Genomic DNA, 22441 nt, shown 5'->3' on the forward strand with positions numbered 1-22441 from the left:
TGACTGTAATTTGTACAGATTTTTGGAAATATTTAGTAATTCATTACTTGTGCTTTCACTGCCAGAGACTTCCACCTAAGGAGTGTAATTGTCCATTTTACTGCTGTGTGTGCTCGGCTCTGACACTACTAAACGGGATTTGGTACTTGCGTGTGCTGTGGGTGCAATACGGATTCATAAGATTCAGAGGATAAAATGAAAAGCATGTAATGGAATTAAAGGCGACAGAAACATTTTTTGGAGAAATTTATTCCTAAGATTTGTCAAGGCAGTGTAAAATGGAAAAATCTGTCCCTGAGAGAAGAGACTCCTGAACCATACAATAAGGCAGAGATTAACTCCTAGCATTAAGAGAGGAATGAGGTAATCTAAAAACAAAACATTGCACAACTCTTTGCATAAAGCCATCAGCAAAGTCTGGCATCAGACCAGAACTGAGTTGTGTTTTCATCCTACATGACAAATGAAAAGGTTCAACATGTATCAGTTTCAAATCTCTAAGAAAGGCACAAATTTGTTAAAGCGGAATGTGAAAATGCTGCCATTAGTTTTGTCTTAAATAACAATAAAACAATATGATAAATCCACAAGATCATTTTTCACCCACTACATTTCCTATCTATTTTACTGTGTTGACAGTGAAAACAGTATATGACTGTGAAGCTTCATGGACCGAGTCAAAACAAACAAACAAACAAACAAACAAAGATTTTGAGATTCTTCAGAACAGAAACGATTAAATTCAGCTGGTAGAAATATAAAAAGAATATGAGCTGGTTGCATGGACATAAATTACAGTAAAATGAAGACTTGACTAAAATGGCCCTTAATGCTATATTTCCACAGACACTTTCAATAGTTTCAAAAAACAAACCCTGCTTCATGAACTTTCTGCACTTCTCAACTTTCAGCTATTATCTTTGGTAAGTGGCAGTGTATGGAGAAAAGGCAGAAATGGACAACATATGCCGGTTCAGTATTTCTATTATATACATATATCACCGTTTCATGTCTGTGATTAACTAGGACAAGCAAACATGCTTATCTAAATCCAAGTCATTTTTTTTTAAAAACTGACAAGCCTTCTCTTTCTCTCTCTTAAATATTTAATTATTTTACCATTATCTTCATGACTTGTCTGTAAAAACAGCCCTCAGTACCTGAATAACAATCACAGAAGAAGGCACATTTTTATCAAGATGAGAACGGGGGGAGGGTGCTCAACAGGCAAACTGAGGTACACTTATCAGAAATTTCATTGCATCTCCCTAGAAATAACTTTAAACACAAATGGAAAAAAAAAAACATCCTACAAACATTGATATAATAAATAGAAAGTTTCCATAATTTACAACATGACAAATAAGGCTGTGTTTACCTTATACATGAGTCAAATACACATATTTCATTTTGTCACAAACAAAACAAATATATATTTTTATCCACTTAAGACTCCTGTGCAAGATCTTCATGATATAGGACACTTGTGGTTATGCATCCTTGGAGTGTGCTCTGTCATTTAATTTACGTTTTGTCTTTGGATCGGGTCAGGTCTTGGTAGCCAGTAGTGCAGGTCATTGTGGTCTCAGTTAGCAACATGGTGCACAGCAGTATCTTCATTTATAATATCACTTAGTTGATGGAACACACCAGCCAGCACCATCTCAGTAGTCAACAGTACATCCAGTGAAATAAAAAATAGTATCAGTAGTATCTCCTTAGCAACGACCTTCACTGCTGCCACTTGTAAAGTTGCTGCTCTGCAAAGCTTGAGTGAATGAAGGCCATATCTAGTCCTAGTTCACTCTCTCTGTCAGTCAGCAGGTATTACAATTATATAGCAGGAACCATGCTTCAGCCTTAAAGTGCTCTGGTTGCTGTGGTTGTAACTGTGGCAGATTCATAGTGCAGCCGTGGGCGACAAGGTCACCTGTGGCTGGGCGACATCTGACGGTTCCACATGCCACGTTTGGAGTGATAGTGGTGGAAGAAGTTCCTCAAGTAGATCCTCTCCACTTCCAGTCCTGCCTGGAGGATCCTAGAGCAGAAGACCGAGGAGAATTAGTTTCATTTCATTTTTGTTAGCCTTCAGGGCAGCGGTTCCAAAACTTTACAAGGCACAGTGTCAATATTAAGTGAAATAACAGGCCTGCTCTCAATCAGAAAAAAAGAAGATAGGTGTTTTTTTGCTACTTTGCAGATAAATACTGAACTTAAACTAATCAATTAAAAAAATGGAAGTGTATTTCTTCGTGAGATGTATTTCTTCTGTTGTGCTCAAAATTAAAATCTGTTTAAACCTACAGTAAGTGATATTTTTTGGCCACTTGGGGGCAGTGGAAACAAGCTTTGAGCACAACTCTAATACTTCATCACCTTTCAAGTAAACATGGGGAACTTGTTTCAAACAGTTGCTTATTTACACACTCGGCAGTTATGAAGCAATATTATAATTATTTTGGCTTTGAGTTTCTGTCCACCTGATGAATGTAGGTCCAATATTCACTCTCTTTTAGCTCTGTTTTTGGTCTCATAACTCCTGATGGAAATATCTGGCTTTTCAGGGGCCAAATGCTCCACTATGTTCAGCTACAACCACAACCTGTGTCTGTCTTCCTTTTAGTGCTGAACAGGTAGCATACAATGAGTTTTATTCTATGGGTGAAAACAACTGCCTGCTCCTCTCGTTATGAGAGCAGTGAAAGTGAACCAAAATGGTGAAGTCGTGGGCGAGAAAAATAAACAGTGGGATGACACTCGCTATTAAACTCCACAAAGCTGAGGGAAGTGGCAGATTTAGCCAGTAATTCTCAGTAAGTTCATCACTATGTAACCCCTTTTGTTGACGTGGTTAAACATTATTAGAAATAAGCAGTTGCCTAAATGTACAGTTAAACAAAAGGTAGGCTAATAAATCTTGTGGCATAGTTTGCCTGTCCCTAAGGCACTCACTTTGAGAACTACTGTTTCAGGGGAATTAAAAACAACCCAAGCACATTCTCACACTGTTATGCATCATCAGTCTGTCATGTCACATAGCTTCCAGCAGTTATTTTTCCAATCCTTTCCTTCTCCATCTCCATCTGCTTGAGTGAGTTATTATCCAGTCTATCCAGAATTACTTTTGACATCTCTATAAGAAAAAAATGCATGAACTTGCTACACATGCAAGTAACTGTGACAGCAATATAGTGAGTTTTACATGACAAAACCACAGTGACTAGAAATATAAGCAGCTATGTTACACATGTTTTCCCAATAATGTTTTGAAAGTCTTATGGTTGATAAAGTTAAAGGAAAGTAAAAGCGGCCAATAGAGGAAATAGAATCAAAAGCTAAAAGCAACAAACAACATGAATCTATCTGTTAAAATACATTTAGTGAGGAACACACCTGTCGAGGAGCTCCCAGTCTTCTCCTCCCCAGCGGTCTGTGAATTCTTTGGTGTTCATTCCTCCCACTGCATCCAGATCTGACTTATAGATTCCCAGCAGGCCAAAGCCATTCACCTCCCAGTAACCTGCAATCCCCCGCACACACACACAAATTTCCTACACTTAATTTAAAAATGATGTTTTGTTTCATTTTTGTGGCTACTTTTGCTTAAAGCTATTTGCATGATTTCACTCATTTTGTCCTACATGTCTTAAATAGACCTCTACCTTTGTTTGAAGATCTCATATCAATGTGAGAAAACATTTTTTACACCTGCCACATGTCGTAACCTGACAGGACTGTGTACCATGATTTACTGAAACAGGTGTAGCCAGTAGAGACTATTTGTCTGAGTGTGTGTGTATGTGTGTGGCTGTCAGCAATAAGAAGTTAATGCAACATGTCAATGCAAGAACAACAGATAAAGACATGAGCTTAGAGGCTGTGGTGAAATTTCCATTCCATCCGTTACACATCTGCCATGACATGAAGCACACAAAAAAGGCTTGGCAAGGCAGTTAATCTGCTTAATCCAAAGCACAGTTTCTCATTTTGCTACATGGCATGAAATGACTTATCTCCTTTTGTCTTTGTCCAAGATTTAGATCTAAATCCAAATCACAATCGTCTCACCTGTTTCTCCACCGACTATTTACATTTTCTCTGGATCTTTTCAAAACAAATCTCTGAGTAAAACCATTCATTTCCAAACTACTACTACATGAGCACTGTATTAAAAGACTTCTGATGCCTTCTCAAATTGGTAAAGTTTTAGAGCGACAAAACTTTTAGAATTACATTTTTTTGGCAAACAGAGGTAATTTCTGTGCAATTTTTATTTTACATTTACAACCTGCAAAAAGAGCAATGGTCACATCAAAATAAAACTAAAGATGTGTGTGTGTGTGTCTGCATCTACCTCTGGCCTCTAATGGTGTAGCCCCGCAGTCCAGTCTTAGGACTATGGGAGCAAAGGCCATGTATCCCTCGACACAGTGTTTCCTAATGGTATCGATGATAGAGGGAGGGAAGTGGATGTGGAGGTCACAAAGAAACACTATGCTGTGGTCATCCTGAGGGAAAAAGAGAGTTAAAAAAAGAGATTTGTTATTATTTACTGCCTATTTATGCAAGTTCATTTTAATCATATATTGCTAAGTGATGTTGCAACACTTACATTTATAAGGTTGATACCTGCTTGCAGACCAGCAGAGCGCTCAAAGTTTCCACCCAGCTTCACATACTGGTACCTGGTACATTCCACAAGCACAATTATAGCACATACATGTCACGTATACTTAGCCGCAAGTTTGCATTCAGTGTAAAAGTGAGGCAAACATGCACAAACACATACCTGGGGAGTGAAGATTTCTGTAGAGCCTTCCTCACGTCCATGTCAGTGCTGTTGTAGTCAGTGATGATGAGGTTGAAGTTGGCGTCTCCAGTTTCTCTGAACAGTTTCTCCATGTCGGCAATCAGCTGCAGCACCCATCGAGCCTGGTTTTTCACTGAGAATGATGTACAGGCAAATTAACAAAAAAACTATAAAACAGAACTATGGGATTAGTGTTTATCAGCGAGAACATGTGTCAAAGCTGATAATCACATTTAGAAGTTTTACAAAAAAATGTAGATATGCACAACTGTATGTATGTAGGCATTTTTTATAGGAGCATCAAATCAGTATGCAGACACCTTTCTTGATGCAATTTAAAAAACAACCATGCAGAAAAGGATTAACAGCATATATGTATTTTACAGAGAAAAGGAACTATTAAAAACTTGATCAAGACCCAGTGTTAACTTCCTAGACATTAAAAGGCTTATTTAAAAGTCTGTTGTCTAAATACATTACTAAAGCAAATAAGGACTTGTGTTAGGCGCTCTATGTAATATGAATTCATCAGTCCTGTCATCAGGCAATGCAGCAAGCTTTCTTAACATCTCTCTTCCAAGGAAGACAGAGCTTATTCCTGTGCACTGGCTGCCACGCATCACTCCCACAAAGAGTTCTTCCAAAAGTTGACTGAGATGTTTATACAGTTTTGGATATGACACTGATGATTAGATAACAGTGCACAAAGCACATAACGAAGTCCTTTCTTTCTCTGAGTGATGAAATATTGACAAGGATTACGTGATTAGGACATGCCTGTTAATGTCAACATTGCACTTTATACAGTAGCCTAAAAGTCTGTGGCACATGTTGACATACTGAATTAAATGTTATGTTGTTTAAAAATGCTTCCCCCCTGGTAAATATCTAAATTCCATGTCAATTATTTGTTATTGAAATGTCATGTGTCTGTACTTCAACATGTGAGTACCTTGCCAACAGGCAAAGAGAAGCACAATGAACGACAACACGTGGAAAGAGTGAGTGGGTGAACGTAATGCTTGTAATGAGGATGTTTAAAGGTGGATGTATAGTACCTGGCACTATGAAGTGGACGGTGGCAACAGGATTCCAGCGGAAGCCCACGGGGTTGCACAGCACCTGCTCAGGTTTTGGCTGTTGGAAACCAAAGTCCCTGCTGCGATGCCTGCTGTGGCGACTCAAAGCGTAAATGTACTGTGATACACGCAGCTTCTGGCCGCTGGCGTCTTTCAGCTCCAGCTCTAGGAGGTAGCGGCTGCCCTGGATACCATCCACACGCTTCACCACATTAACCACACGCACCAATGTGAATCGCCTGCAGGGACAGACAGGGTCAAAAACACAGTGATATGCCTGCAAAACACTTATGAAAACCGTGCACATTTTTGTACTTGATATTTAATTATACTGGAAGTGTGCTGAATTCCAAGATGCAACATGCTCACTCAAAAGAACCGGAAGGCCATTTTTTCCCCCCTATTCCGACCAGAAAATATTCACGTTTGTGGAACTGTAACTAGTGAGTTTTGCTTGAACTGATTATTAAAATAATGGCTCATTAACTTTCTGTCAATCAACTGACTAATCATTGCAGCTCTCTATATATTTAACCTGTTTGAGGGGTTGCAGATAGATATAGCTCAACTTTAAGGTGATGCACTGGCACAGATAGAGACTTACCCATGATGCTTTTCTTGGAGTTGGTCCATGAAAGCCTTGACTATGGGCAGAGCATCACTGGAATGGAGAAGCACATTGCCTGAGATGTTGCAGCGGAGGTCAATCCAGTCTGAACGCCGTGCCTGAAGGTCCAGGTGGTTGACCTGGAAGGTCTGGCTCCAGTTAACCTCAGTGTCAAACACTGGCGCAGGGGTAAGATCCTCATCATCGGCACCTTCAAAGTCTCCTCCTGTTCCCCACAGGGAGTCTCTGTCACCCTCCCTGGTGTCTCTCCTGTGCTCAGCCCTGTTGTGAACCTCATCTTCCTTTTCTGCTTGCTCCTCCTCATCGTTCGTGTCTGACCACTTTTTGTCCACCTTGTCTCTGGTTCTTGTCTTTGCTGTGTGGATGCTATTTTCTAAATCCTGCTGTAGAGGCATATTCATCTCTATCTCCTTTTCCCTGAGGTGTTTTCTGGTATCTGTGTCCTTTTGATTTAACCTTACTAAAGGGCGGTTGATGTCTCTTTTGGGAGTGGTAAAATGCTTGTTCGCGGGTGGCTGGAGCCCCACTTCTCTGGTTACAATCCTCCACTGCTTGGCCACTGTGGGTTTTTCACCCAAAGGAGCCTCCCTCTTCAAGGGTTGAAGCTTTGAGGCTCTCAGTCTCTGGATTTGAGTTTGATTCATTTTACGGGACCTCAGACGCTGTTTAGAGTTGAGCTGCTCTGACGGGACTACTGCTCGCTCCTTTGCTTTAAGCTGCTCTCTGCCCACTGATATCGGTGGATTTGTCAGTCTTGGTTTCCCAGTTGTCTTTAGTGATTTTTCCTTTTGTCTCTTTGTTAGTCTTTTTCCTTTTTGTTTTATCTGTTTTACTTTTTTAACTGGGCCCTCGAGTTTCAACTCTGTCTGGTTTTGTTGCAGCGGGTGTTTCGAGACTTGTGTTGGCTCTGACTGCAAAAGCTCACCTGGTTTCTCTGGCTGTGGCTGTGAGACACTGGCTTTCCCTTGCCTCCTCTGCAGCTTATCTATGTGCGGTCTTGAGTTAGAAGAGTTCAGTGTGTTGTTACTTTCTTGTTTGAGTAAGGAGAAGAGTTTGCGTCTGCGTTTCTGAGCATAATCATCATAATCATCTCCATAGTCTGGATAAAGTGCACTGTCTCTCTGGTCCGGCCTGACTTCTTTTTCTCTGTAATAGGCCTCATTTTCAAAGTCGTGCTCCTCATCTATGACTGATTTCCTCCCATGGAACCCAAAATCTATCATTCACCAGAATCAGAGACAGAAAAGCAGAGTGAAATGGACTGACAATACAATAGAAACAACTTATGAGTATCTTCTTTTTGTGTCTTAAGAAAAGATAAGAAAATACCTCTTCCTGTGTTTCCTTTTTCCTGCATATCAGGTCGGTCTAGTCTCATGTATCTAGAGAAACCAAACCTGGGGAGGAGACAAAATACAACATTATGCAAATAATGAAGGGAAGTTAATTTGCTTTGTGTTTTCAGATTGAAAAGTACAGCACCCTCTATTGGTGATACTGTTTGCCTAATTATGCTCTGCGTTACTGTAAGAATTCACATTCAGTAATTAATAGTACACATGAATCTATAATTTATTTGTCATGTTTATCCATGGGGGTCTCACATCTTCATGTAGTAGGGGCTCTGGGGGTAGAAACAGCTGTTCTCTGACTCCATGTGTGTGAGTCGGGTGTAGTCATTGGGGTAGATGTAGGACATGTGGACCTGGGGAGAGGAAATGAAATGACATGACATGACATGCTGTCAAAGCTATGACAGTTTACTCTTGCTGCCACAAACTGATGAATCATGAGGTCTTACGAAATAAGAGTTATCCAGCCACATCCACATATATATACTGTACATACATACATACATGCACACACAAACACACACACACACACACACACACACACACACACACACACACACACACACACACACACACACACACACACACACACACACACACACACACACAGAGATAGATACAGATATGTAGCACATATCAGAAATGTTGTGAAGTTCATATTTAAATAATTTCCTAACTAAAATAAATATGCACTAATTTAAAGAAATTATTTGCTACCTTTGTCTGAGCTGAATTCCACTCTCATATGTCTCTGTTAAATGATATCTTTATACATTTGGGGGTGGGGGCACAGGACTACCTCTTCGCTGGGCAATGAGTTCCTGGAGTCTTTTGGTCACCATGAGGTTGCCTGGCAACCAAAAAAGTACCTCAGCTGAGCAGAAAGTTACTCCAGGAAGTCACTGCAAGGTGACAAATAATGACACTGTAACATAGACTGTAGAATCAGCTGAGAGAAATCAGGAACTGGCCCAGTAAATGTTTTTTTCTAATGGGTGCAGCATGGCTTGAGTCTCCTTAAATTGATCCGCAGGGGGTATTAAGTATGTTGTCATGATTTAAATTCCTCAAAAAGTCAACAATACTCAACACAACGGAAAGAAATTTAAAAAACCAATTCAGAGAGAACTATGACAGATGGAAAAAGCTTCTGCGTCCTTCTGGGGCAACATAAACAAGAACAATGGTTTCCTCTGTGCTAACCCGTTATCTTTTTGCGAGACCATAGACCATGGCTGTACTCAGGATCTATATGATGTGAATCATGAGCTCTAAAGAATTGTGAGCTGGAGCAGTTAAGCAAACAAACTACATAAATACATACAAACTGCAATCCTTGGTAGCGGAGCAGAGGAAAGTCTTTGATTGTGTAGCTGGGTTTGTACGAGCAGTCGGGCAAAACACCTTGAAGGAATTTGGTGTTTATCAAAGGCACTGCAAACAAACACAACACACTGATTTAAGCAAGATTACTTTGCAGAATACTTAAAACACACACTTTAAGACAAAATCAATAACGGTAGATATTGGTGAAGCAGAAACTACAACAGCTTTAATTTTAAAATGATGGATTAAAAATGACTGATACAACTGTTTTCACAGGCTGAGTAGCACTCCCCATGATGAGTAAACTGATCCTTGTGCGTAAAATTAGTGGAGCATCCCCGAAGGTTGGGATATTTATAGATGGTTTAAAGTGGTTAAAGTTAAAGTGGCAACAACCACTACTTCAGAAATATTAAAATGAGAATCTGATAACAGTTGCTGGGTGGTTTGTTTATGTTGCCTAGGGGTGATGGGTTTATGAGTCTTAAACTCCAAACACATAGATTTAAGCAAGATTACTTTGTGTTTTTAGCAGGAGGAAACAACTTGCACAATGCTTGCATCCGGGGACAGTAGACAATGCGCTTTATCTACTGTGTGGCTGAGAAATAGAGCAAGACATACACGTCTCTCACCTTGGTAAATAGCGTCTCGTGGGTCTTCCCTCAGCAAGTCTGCTGCTGCAGCAGCGCTTTGCTGTTTTGTGAGGGTGTGCTGGTGGCTTGCAGCTGTCTGTGGTATGTGGGCAACATCACTCATTAACAAGGCAGACTCATCTGTGGGATGAAGCCACAGGCCAACAGAATTAGAAAAGTGCTCTGTATTTATTGTGAAAAAACACAAACACACTACTGACTTGATATGCAGTTTGAGCATCCTTGCAGAATACTACAGGCAACAGGATTATGAGCAACTGTGTGATGGAGATTTACTCTGAGCTCTAGACTAATAAAGATTCATTGAGTAATGTTTTTTCAGGCAGCAGGAATTATGTGTGGGTTTTTGTGTACTTACTAACATAGAGGGAGATGTGTTTAGAGTCAATAACCATGAACCTGAGGCCTTGGTCAAGGAGCTGCCACTGTGTGAAAACAAACACAAAGAATTGCGTGTCTCTTCCACTTTATTACTCACATTGCACATAGAAATGCACAGGGACTTGAGAGTTGGAACCAATGAAATGTGATGATGAGCAAACAGAGAGAGGAAGTTTGTCTGTGCTGAATCCAGCTACTTACTGCCACCTCCACATGGTCTGTCCCTTTGTTATTCTGCTTGTGGATGACTTCAAAAAAGTACCTCAGCTGAGCAGAAAGCCTGTCAGATAGTAAAAGTTCATATTCAGGGCGACGCAATAAACATATCAGACACAATCTAAACAACATAGTTAAATAGCTTCAAGTACAGTACAGTCCTATGTCCTGGCTGGCTCGGCTGCATAAACCTTGCTGCATGCTCCTGCTGTCAGATAAAAATCTGTGTATTAAACTCTTCCCTCTGGGGCCTCTCTCTATTAATAAGGTTAATTTTGGGAAGAGCACAAACAAGAATAATCTCCTGCAACTGTTCTTTTTTCTGGATATATTTCTGTAAATTTTGGACCGTTGTTGTGCTGATACTTAAACTAATGGTAAGATCCATAGGTACCACCTATACAGTACTGCCTGTGCCTAACTAGCACTTGCCAGGCACTTTCAGTGCACTTCTTTACCTCATCTCCTTGCACTCCTGCTCCTTGTCGTATTGGATAGATGTAGTATGTAGTACTTACATCAAGGTCTCCTACTGTATTGAAGCTTTAGTGCTGTCCCTCGCTTGTAAGTTGTTTTGGATAAAAGCCTCGGCTAAATGAGTAAATGCAAATGTGTGTGACTGCATGTGTGGCGTTGCTGGCTCTGCACCTTTATTTGTTTCAGAGAATAACACCATATATAAAGTGGACTTTATAATGTTCTCTCTCTCTTATGGGTTTCTCCTCCTGGAGCATCTTAAAACACACACTTTGAATGAACATTTACACTCTAAAGTAATACGTTTTGCTATTCTTGCAAAACATTTTTTAAAATCAAAGTTTCCAGTAGAAACAATGCCACGAGGCATGTGCAGTGCATAAAGTTAGTGTCGATCTTAATTGCTGATACTTAGATTTTCAATGAACTCACCAAACTGGTCTAGATTGTGAAGCCTACAAAACTTCCTGTCCGCTTTCAGTAAACCACACCCACACTGTATGACAAAGCTTTCCAGCATGCTAAGCAGCATGCAAAGCTCTGTAATGAGTAAGGAAGAGTAGTCTAATTTTTTCCAGCACCTATGCCGCAATAGTAATGTTGAGTTTTTACCTTATCAGCATTTCTGGGTTGGATTCCCAGAAAGACATATACATTTTTACACAGAACTGCTAAAGCTCGAGTGATTAGATTAGAAGTGTTTATGTTTAGGCATCCATTTGGGTGTGTTTAAAAGGGCACTCCTGCAATTAAATGTTGCAGTTCCATAGAAATAGAGCACTCGTAAGAGAGACAAAATCAAGAATGGTAGATACTGGTGAAGCAGAAACTGCAATAGCTTTAATTTCAGCACCCTGTGTCTGAGAAGCTCTTCAAAATGATGGATTTCCCACTATGCAACTCCAAATTTTATATTTGTTTACTCATTATACAACTGTTTTCACAGGCTGAGCAGCACTCCCCATGATAAGTAAACTGTTCCTTGTGTGTAAAATTAGCAGAGCATCCTTGAATGTTGGGATATTTATAGATGAAAACATGATTTTTTTTCTAAAGAATGCTCTTCTCACTGGTTTAAAGCGGTTAAAATTAAAGTGGCAACAATCACTACTTGCAATACTAAAATGAGAACCTGATAACAGTTGTTGGTTGTGGTTTGTTTATGTTGCCTAGGGGTGATGCCACTGTCAAATAAATCTGATCACACCACACTCACACAGTCCTGATAAAGATCATTAGCTGAGTTTATGAGTCTTAAACTCCAAACAAATAACACCCAAGAAACTTTTTATTTTTGCTTATTTCTACAGTTTTCATTCACAGTTTTCAGGGGTCTTCAACAACTGAGTTTTGCAATCAGGCAGAGAGATTGTTCCTGAAATGATTTAGTTAGTACACAAACACACATGCACCGAATACTTTATGTTCATCTACTCACATTGCATGTTTATCTTAGCTGTTGATCGGACAATGAACTTACCTAACTGGTCTCGAGGTCTGACTGGCATACTTCTCAAACTCGCCTGGAGCGGTCCACTCTGTGCCAGTCTAGATAATAAAAACCCACATGCAAACAGATATTGAGGAACACAAATGAGGAAATGATCCCCCCCTCCACTGCTTAGGAAGACAACAACAGACATGCATACCTTTCCAACCCATGCTAGTAACTGCAGGTTGAGGGGAGAGTCATCAGTGCTGAGCCATAATTCAGAGTTGTCATCAGAACTCAAAGCAAACACATACTCTCCTGAAAGACGAGGGGTGGGGACAAAGAGATAATATGACAGCCTGATGGAGAGATAGAGGGCGATGTATAACACGCAAGTGTGGTGATAGACAGGAACTAAATGTAAAAGCACATGTTATACCATCAGTATATGGATGCAGATAACCAAATATCCTGAGCCCATAGTTGGTCCACTGAGGTGAGATGGCCAACTTCTGCACTGTAGTCCTGGACTGAAAGAGCAAGGAGAGGAAAACACAGAAAAACAGCCATGATGTTTACTCAAAGTCAAACTACATTTTGAGTCCAGAGACATGAGGATTTAGCATGTGGACGTAGAATGCACTTCTGAGTGATAACAACTGTATGTATGTGTGTGTGTGTGTGTGTGTGCGTGTTGTATGCATCAATGCTTGCCTATGCTGTGTGTGTGAGAAGAATGTTTTCCTTGCCACATAAAGGACCCGGCTGCATTTAAGTCAGCTGAACTACTGCAGTATTTTCCCTTAAAGATATACAAGATTATACAAGTAAAAAACATTGCTAAAAGCTATGACACACATAAAGACATACTGAGAAGCTTTAGGTTTGGGGACTTGGGGAACTAAGAAGACTGAAAACATCTACAGCCATGCTAACTGTGAGGCAGTATTAAGACATTGGTGCTTTGAGCTGAATGCTAACATCATGTCATCATAGTGACATGCTCATCATTGCAATGTCCCAAATGCATACTATATGCAGGTTTTTAGTATGCAGTGGGTACACAATGCAAAGGAGGGGAAGGAGTTGCTCACAGTGGAAAAAATCTAAACAAAATGAGGGTGGTGAAGGAGGCTTCATAAACATGTTGGAGGGGGGGAGTTTTGTGGTACAGGATGTTGACATTTTTGTATACAAACTACTAAAACAGTGTACTGTGATGATTAATATCTAGTACATAATGTATAAAATTAGTATGTAGTATAGGACAAAGCAAATTTAAATGGTAACAAACCATCTTAGTTTGGCTTGTTAACATGCAAACGTTAGCTAATTAGTACTAAGTAGATACAAAGTACAGCTGAGGCCAATGGGAACTTCATTAGTTTTGCAGGTATTTGGTAACAATAGTTTAGGACTAATTAGAATTTTGACCTGATGATGTTGATAAATTAAAAGTGAGAAGATCACCAAAGTTTTAGATTTCATCCGGAGGGGACATAAATCTCAATGGCAAATTTCATAGCAATCCATCAAATTGTTGTTGACACATTTCATTCTAAAACACAGATGAGAACCTCATTGTGGCACTAGAGGAATAATCAGGGGATCACCAGAGTCAGTAGGATTCATCCTCGGGGGACGGTGAATGTCTCAAATGCATAAAATTTCTTGGAAATCCATCTGATAGTTGCTGAGATATTTTAGTAAAAATGAGCAATTAAACACAATAAATGAAAGCTGAGTGAACTGCTAAGATAAAGGTCTGACTCACATGAGGATACAGTGGGTAATGCAGGTTCTTGCGGAGCTCAGCTGTAGAACTGCCACACCAGTCCTCAAAGATGTGGAGATTGGCCTGTCCCTTATACTGCAAGAAGAGAGAAGGGGAGATGATGCAGTGTGTTTGTGCTGCAGTGTTTCAGCAGTGGGACAATTAGCCATCTGGCATCAGTTCTTAGCAATCTAAAACCAACAAATACACACTTCCTTAGAAACCACTTGACAATACAATGACAGGAGTACTAGTTTCAACTGTCCTACAAACCAGCCCTCTTCCTGTGTATAAACATCTTAGTTAAAAGACTTGGCTCACCCAAATCACAAAACAGCATATTCACTTTCTTACCTCTGATGTTAGAGGTAACATCAAAATATAAAGAAACTACTATCTATCAAAGAAGTTGTCCCTATAAAAACAGCTGACAGTTCGTTCTGTGGATTATTGAGAGTAACTGGTGCACTTTTTCTGAAACTCCCTTTGTTGTTGAGCTTTTAAAATGTAAATTTCCAATGTTTTGAACACAAATTTCAAACCAACAAAATTCTATTTACCTCCACTGAAATAGGGTCGATGCGTAAATCTAAATCAGATGTCTCAAATCTTGCCAAATAATTTGAGTAAGCTCCTCCTTTGAGTAAGGTATGTTTTCACAAAGCCAGAGGAGTGGATTACAGGAATTGGATGGCAATGGAAATCACAGTCATATTTCTCTCCCGCACTAATCACTTCAGTGAAAGTCAGTAGGAAACACTGGCACACACAAACGTAAGCGATGAAGCAGCACAGTTTCAGCAGAAGCCCAGATGCCCTGTAAACATACACCACTGTGACATCTGCTAAAGAGGCCATGTTATCTGATCTCTGTGTGTGTGTGTGTGTGTGTGTGTGTGTGTGTGTGTGTGTGTGTGTGTGTGTGTGTGTGTGTGTGTGTGTGTGTGTGTGTGTGTGTGTGTGTGTGTGTGTGTGTGTGTGTGTGTGTTGATTGTAGCTCAGAGGCAAACTACTGCAGGTCAGAGCCAAAGCCTTGGTATTTCATTAGTCCAGTAGTTCATCAGATTTCATGAGTGGTCAAGCTAAAGACTGCTGTCATCAGCACAGTTGGTTAAATGCAAGCATAACCTGGACTCTGAGGTACAGACAAAAGGGTGTAAACTAATGACTCAAAGCGCTTGACAGGCTCTGTGTAGCTTGTAATCATTCATCAATCATCAACAAGCCTCTTCCCTTCTATTTTCCATGTCCGTGATCAAAGGCCACTTGAGTCTGAGGAGCTCATTTGCTGTCAAGTTCAATCTTATTTTATTTCAACCACTTTTTTTCCCTCTTTCCTTCCCTTCCAATCAGTAGAGCACTAAATCTGAGAGAGTAGTGACATTTAACGGAGTGCCATACTCTCAACATGTGAATTCCCATCTTCTGTTTTTGATGGAGCAGAAACTGTTTAGTGTAAGTTTTAATTTACTGCAGCATTACCAATCATTGCTCATGTTGAACCTTTAACATCCTCCACATGTTTGTCTATAAAAGCGGGCATGGGCAACATAGTTGCCTAGGCCACAGAATTTCACAGGGGCACAGAAAGAATGCCACTGACATCATTTTAATAATCAGGCTTACAATAACAGCATTGTCAACAAAAAAAGCCTTTTGATTACAATAATAAACACGCTGCGCCCCCTGAACTGTCAGCCACAAGTAGACAACATGATGGAGTAAACACTGCTGCTCCTCACAATTTTCCATCTGCCCTGCAATGCACTTGTACGGTGTTTCTCTGTGTTGCACTTGTATTAATAGTACCTAGTTAAGAAGCAATTATTTTATAGATATACTATTATAGCTGCTAGACTCAGACACAGACTGAAGGATAGGAATCTGAATGAAAAACGAATTGGCAAATTCTTTGATTTTGATAATCAATTAACTGTTAAAGTCATTTTTCTAGCAAAAAATGTCAAACATTCCCTCATTCCGACTTAGACTTTTGTGATTGTGAATTGAATATCTTTGGGCTGTTTGTTGGACAAAACAAGCAATTTGAAGATGTCACCTTGGACTTCCTGTAAGTGAATTTTAAAAATTTTAAATTTTGACAGCAATGTCTAGAAATATTAAAGGGATACCTACCTCAACATAAACAGTATTTAAAAAAAACCAAACTAAATCACAGGCACTTGATAAATTGCATATGTCATATCACCCCGCCCTAATTGGTACTTTGACTGTTTGTGAATCATAACGTTAGACAATTAACCTTAGAGTGACAAATGATTACACTGATCTGTAAAGCCAGAAACAGCAAGAGCTGAAATTTGAGGTGCAAGCAACTGGCCAAAGCACAGACCTGCTTAATATAGTGGAAATATGATATCCCTCATACAGAGCAGTGGAAGCTGGTGAAGGGGACTCTGCTGCAGGAAACATACTGTACACAGAGGAAAAAGCACTGAGGTGGGAGGGAACTGGGCAGGCCCAGGCAGGTTATTCAGAGTTCAAAAGAGGTGAGTATTTAAGAACGTGGGCACTATTGACACACACACACACACCTCTGGTTTCCAGGTTTGTGGAGTATAGCTGGAGCTCCACGCAGCTGAGTCCTCCATGTGATCTGGCTGATGGTCCCTTCTGACCTGGAAAACACACATATTACAGTGACTGACTTTAGCTTGGTTTCCTCCACCCCTCCTTGCACAAACACACACCCATGCATCACCATATTTTCTTTTACCGCTTCTTTTTCCATGCACCATCCTTACCCATTCGTCAAACACGGCTCTCCTCCAGCTGCTGCCGTCAGCGTCAGGATTCATACCTACGGAAGTGTGTGAAAACAGTCAGAGCAGCGAAAGGGGTGACAGGCAAATATGCAACGACTGTGGACAGATGGGCAAAGCTGTCACATGGTCTCTTCTTCCGGAGATGGAACATGTTTGTATTCCTGCAGTGACTTTGCATTCAAACAAAATGTATTCTAATCCAAATTTAACATGCGGCACGACCTACTTCTTGTGGCTGGTGGCACTGGAAAATCAGTGAACTCACATATTCAGCTCAGACGGCGTGTGGAGAGGGGTAAGCACTCATGTGCGTGAATGAATGACCAAATCCAGTAACAGTTAAGCCAAAACCCAAACACTGTTGCTATAAACCTGACACAGACACTGTTCTGCTATAACCACAGAAAACAACAACTTCTGCAAATTACTTAAACTGTGCAGATCACATCACATCCTGTGTCATACAGCCAACCTGCTTTATGCTCGATAAGTGCCCTACTATAGGTGTTACCAGATTTTCAGTCTTTTTCTTGCAAGATGCTTTTCCATCCATTTCTTCTGTGCTTATGTTACATGAACAATGAAGCCCAGTGTCCCAACAGAGTCCCACCCACTCCCTGTTCCAATTCAATGCTGATGACCACTGAATGTAACTCATCTCAGTCACAGCCTTCATTTGAGCTGCAGTGTCACTCCTGTGCTGGGAAAAAAAAAATCTCTGGCCCTCTGGCAGAGCAGATTTACTCCTTCAAACATCTAACGTCATCTTTCAAATTATAGGGTAGTGTGTATTTTAAAAGAGAACCTCAGTGTTTGTTTTTTTTTTTTTTTATGAGCCTGTGGTGTCAGTGAATGAACTGGGGTTACAGTGCATGTGGACGCTGGGTCTGTCATTATCACCAGGGTGGAGATCTCTAAACACACACACACCCTCGAGACGTAGTGGACAATTTTGGCAACACAAGTAATTCTAGAGTGGAGGTTAAGAAAAGCAAGAGCAAGAGTATTTTTATCCTCATCTGCACTCATCCAGTCTTCCTACCTACCCTTCTTCTGTTGCCTTTTCTTCACAGTATTTATTTAATCAAATTCACCCATTTAAAAATGTCTGTCAGAGCTTTGTCTGGTGAAATTCAATGGCTCTGAGCTGAAATGTTTCGGCTGATGAAAAGAGAATTGCTGCAGGGTTTTACAGGGTTTCAGAACTCATTCAGGGCACAGATTTATATCCAAACAACAAAGAGATCAGAGGGGTTTCATGTCTATGGAATTTTTGTCAAACATGGTTGCATCAGTGTGCATATTTTAGGGGGAGAGGCTATGCAAAGCATTAGATATTCAAACATGCAGTTTACATAGTCAAACATATAGCAAACAGTTATGGGGAGGCAGCACTCTGCAGGCTGTAATGCCAAGAGGTTTCCCACTGGAAAGAAAAGTAGCAGAAGGGAGAACAACATTAGAGACACCCTGGTGAAAAGTTCTTATCATTGACTCAACTACGACTTTCTCCTCTTCTACCAAAGGATTATTTCAACATATGGGAGAAGTGCCCAGTACAGAGGACCACCACATAAAAATTGCCCACCCACACAGGCAGCCATTTCTCCATTAGGGACATTTATTAACTGCAGCACTTCATACGTTATCTATGTTCTTAAGTGCCTGTGTGACCTACGTGTGGGAAAAACAAGCCATCCCTTAAAGACCCATATCTACAGGGCCAAGCCTGTGAGTGCTCCTGTGGCAACCTGTGTTAGCAGTGAAAATCATTCAGCTCCTTTTCTGCAGTTTATAGGAGATGACCATGTTACTGCCCTGCTGTACAGGAGGAAACCAGAACAAGAGGTTTTTAATAAAGAGTGCCAGCTCTGTTTCTTAATGTAAGACCCTCTGAGAGATTGTGGTGTTGGTTTACAGGAACTGGGTCTTTCGCTTATTGTTTCAAACGTTTGTTGGCCAGGTGTAGGTCACTGAAATGTAACGTAGAGCCAGTTTTTAATCTCCGTATTTAAGCTTACGTGTAAAGATGTGATTACATTTTGTAACCCAGCTATCTTTCTTATTTCTATTTGATGTTTCGGGCTGACAAATGTTTTACAATTTCTGCTATATTGACTAAAAGAAAATGCATTAAGAATTATAATCAGAATAATTTTGAACAACGCATTTTAATCTAAAAGTCTTGTGCATTTGAATTTGATCCCTGCATTTTAACTTACAAACTTCTAAAAATTTATGACAGAACACAAATATGGACAGACATTTCAAATGTACTTAGACTATAAAGGCTGGGGCAATGGTCCATGTCTCACCTGGCCATTTTTATAATGTAAATGACTATAAAAATAAGCCGGAAGTTTATGTCACATAACAAGGATATCTCTTCACAAACGTGTTGTGTAAGGGAGCCTTGCAAATGACCAAAAACTTGTTTGCAATAGGAGGAGCATGAGCATAATACTGATTGGGCACAGCTTCCTTGCATTGAGTTATAGTCCTTTTAATCACAGTCTACATTACAGCTATTTCTAAGTGTTACAAAACTCTATAAACAAACTTTTTGTTTTTGTTTTTAATCAGTCCTCATCTTGTTTGTTACCTGGACTCACCTCATTTGTGTGTCTGATATTGTATTATTATTTATCCCATGTCTCCAGTAAAACTGGAATTTCAATCAAGGCAGATCAGAACTGGTGCAATAAATTATGCATAAGACTGGCATCATATCACTTTAAAAAAACAGCTTGTGTCTGTTCATTGACTGAGCTTAATTAAACAAAAATAACTGTAAAAGCAAACTACTTTTCACACTTAAAAAAAATGAATACTCCTGGTGCCCTTTATGACACACCTACACGCCCTCTGTCACCACACACACCTCAGACAATACCCCACCTGCCAATCTCCTATTACACATTACGATCCTCACATTGCTCTTTCAGCTTTATGGAGCACTTCCCTTGAGAGAAGTCCCACTGTGACGAGGGGGCTACAGCCCAGGAATGTGTACATATAAGCGAGTCCTGTAATGTAGGTCTTAGGCATGTGTTTACACGTCAGGCTTTGTCATGCCTTGTTATTTCTCTCTTGTGGGCAGACACCAGCTTGACTGTTTTCGCAGTTTTTATGTCCATCCACTGCCACTGTAGTGACACCCTGGTGTTATACTTGGGTGTGAGTGCAATGGAACAGATGGCAGGCTGAGGTGTAAATAAGGTAAAGGGTGGGAAGTTTGGGTTCCCTTTGTGAGACAAGACTTCCTTCTGAGTGTAAACCTGCGATCTGACCTTGTGACCTCCCCATCCCCCTCTCTCTTACTCTAAAACTCACACACACACACTGATCCATCTCTTTAAAAGGATGTGTTGTTTCACCTGCTGTAGGCTCGTGTTTCCTGTGCCAATGCATCTAGGATCATTAATGAAAAGTAAAAGTAGATGAAGACGAAAAATACCTTCCTGTTAACGCTCACATTAGAAACTTCAAGAGAATATCTGTGGTACTTCATAGTCCATTTACAGTTATTTGAACATATTCTACTGAGTGACCAGAAAAAACAGAAATCCAACAGTTCAGCAATACAGTTGTCTTTTGAAATAGGTTAGTAAGTTGAAATGTCCTCCTTGTCCACTGTGTAGAAATTGTCTTTGGCTTTAAAAACTGCTAGTGATACCGTGGCAGAGAGATGATGACTAAGCTCTGGTCATTGTTGAAGCTGTACTTTTTTTATGGCAATGAAATGCATTTTATGCTAAGATGTTTTTAAGATGGGTGCTTCTCTAATAGATGTGGTGGGCAATATATACATATACCCACATTTGAAAGTCATCTTACATGATTCATGTAAATGAAAAGACAAATACAAATATTTTAAGATAGGAAGTCACTGTCACATCATTTCTGCTTTTCTGGTCACTGCATCATAGTATCTTGGGATGTTACACAATTGTTTTTTGTTTTTTTACCTCAAAGTGTCTGTCGACTTTGTTTTTTACATTCTCGCTTTCTATTATTAAGCTGCTGTATCAGTTACAGGTTGTTTATTAGAGCTCGGCGCAGTCTAAATGATGCATTACTTTAACAAAAGTTTAGAAAACAAACACCTGTTGAGCAAGATGTGTTGTAACTGCGCAAGGGCTGGCAAACCACAGACTTACTTGTATCACTGCTCCATGCTTTCGCAGCAACCATCTCATGGTAGACCGCCAGAGCTCCGACCAGCAGAATCGCCCCGAACAGAAGGTACTTGCCGTTGCGCCGCAGTTTCTTCAAGGGGAAAAACGCCGAGATCATCTTGTCTCTCGGGCAAAACCTCGTCCCGATTTATTCATCGGTCGGGTCACAAGCTTTGTCATGAGGAAGGGACCGACCCCACCGCCCGCTTACCACCCACCGCTGCTCACAGTAGGTGCGCACTACCGGCGCCCTGGATATCCCCAGTGCGCGCGGCCCCTGGTGGCTCCTCTCAATCCCGCAAACAATCCCACCATGACCCGGGATAGCCGGTAATCTACCCCGAGCACTCTCGATCACATAAAACTTTCAAGAGGTTTCCTGTTGCTCCTTATCGCCGGAGTTGAGCCCTGCTGCCGCCCCGACCTCTGCTCCGACTCTGGTCCCGCAAGTACGCGCGCACAAAGCAGCACAAACAGCGGAGTGAGCAGTGAAATGTCACACCAGCCTCAGTTGCACAGTTTCATGAAGACAGACAAATGATGCCGCAGAGAGAGCGGAAACAGCATGTTTTGCCTTCAAAGTAAAACCACGATTCACGATCCACGGCCATAGGAGGGCGAAAAATAAATAACCGCAATCCCGGATGTGTGTACACTCACACAGCCGGTATTATATACTGCATATTACCGATAAATGCTTAATTTTATTTATTTTTATTTTGGCACACTGTAGTACACATTTTAACACGTCTGTCACTGCGTGGTTTATTTTGAAATCTAACCGGAAACGCTCTTTTGTTTGTCATTGGTTCAACACCACTCGCTCTGAGATTGGAGGGAGGAGTGAGCATGGGCAGCACCCATCACCCTTTTTCACTCTGAGATTTACCTGTAACAGGTAGTGGATACATTTACACATACTTCCTTCAGTCATTTTTTTTTCTCCCCACTTTCCGGAAATTGCCAACACCCGCGCTTGAAACGTGTTGTACATGCATGTGTGCAGCTTTTGATTAGATTATCCAATTTCCCTGCAACTGTAAGCACTTTGTTTACTGATCTGCTTCATTACCGGCTAATTTTATTAGGTAACATTAAAAGTAGAATACTAGAAACACTCGATGCTTCAACACCCATATGAGTAGAAAGGTTGTGAGTACAGACACAGTTTTGAACGTTGAACATCAGCATTATACAGGATCATTAAGCAATAGTGGTTAAAAATACGCTTAATTAAAAATGCTTACCATCAGATAATTTGGAAATTCAATAACTGCAGTCGAATCTACAATTAGTGGTAATTTGTTGGGAGTGAATTCATTGTTTAAACCTGTTGGGTGCCTCAG

The 22441-nt window shown here is 40.5% G+C and overlaps 1 protein-coding gene across 1 annotated transcript; it reads right to left on the bottom strand.

Moving 5' to 3' along the window:
• Positions 1-240: 240 nt before the first annotated feature.
• Positions 241-21583, bottom strand: b4galnt3b (beta-1,4-N-acetyl-galactosaminyl transferase 3b). The gene is made up of 20 exons (XM_041038756.1): positions 21078-21583; positions 16897-16952; positions 16687-16770; positions 14132-14227; positions 12797-12887; positions 12575-12675; positions 12406-12473; positions 10434-10512; positions 10210-10276; positions 9831-9971; positions 9194-9303; positions 8122-8222; positions 7847-7914; positions 6494-7733; positions 5869-6128; positions 4790-4943; positions 4613-4685; positions 4355-4508; positions 3394-3520; positions 241-2038 (listed from the first exon to the last, which is right to left on the bottom strand). Exons 1-20 carry the CDS (start codon positions 21211-21213, stop codon positions 1927-1929), a joined length of 3318 nt encoding a protein of 1105 aa, XP_040894690.1. The 5' UTR covers positions 21214-21583; the 3' UTR covers positions 241-1926.
• Positions 21584-22441: the final 858 nt, after the last annotated feature.

The sequence above is a fragment of the Toxotes jaculatrix genome, chromosome 5 (genome assembly GCF_017976425.1).
Source record: "Toxotes jaculatrix isolate fToxJac2 chromosome 5, fToxJac2.pri, whole genome shotgun sequence".
NCBI lineage: Eukaryota > Metazoa > Chordata > Actinopteri > Toxotidae > Toxotes > Toxotes jaculatrix.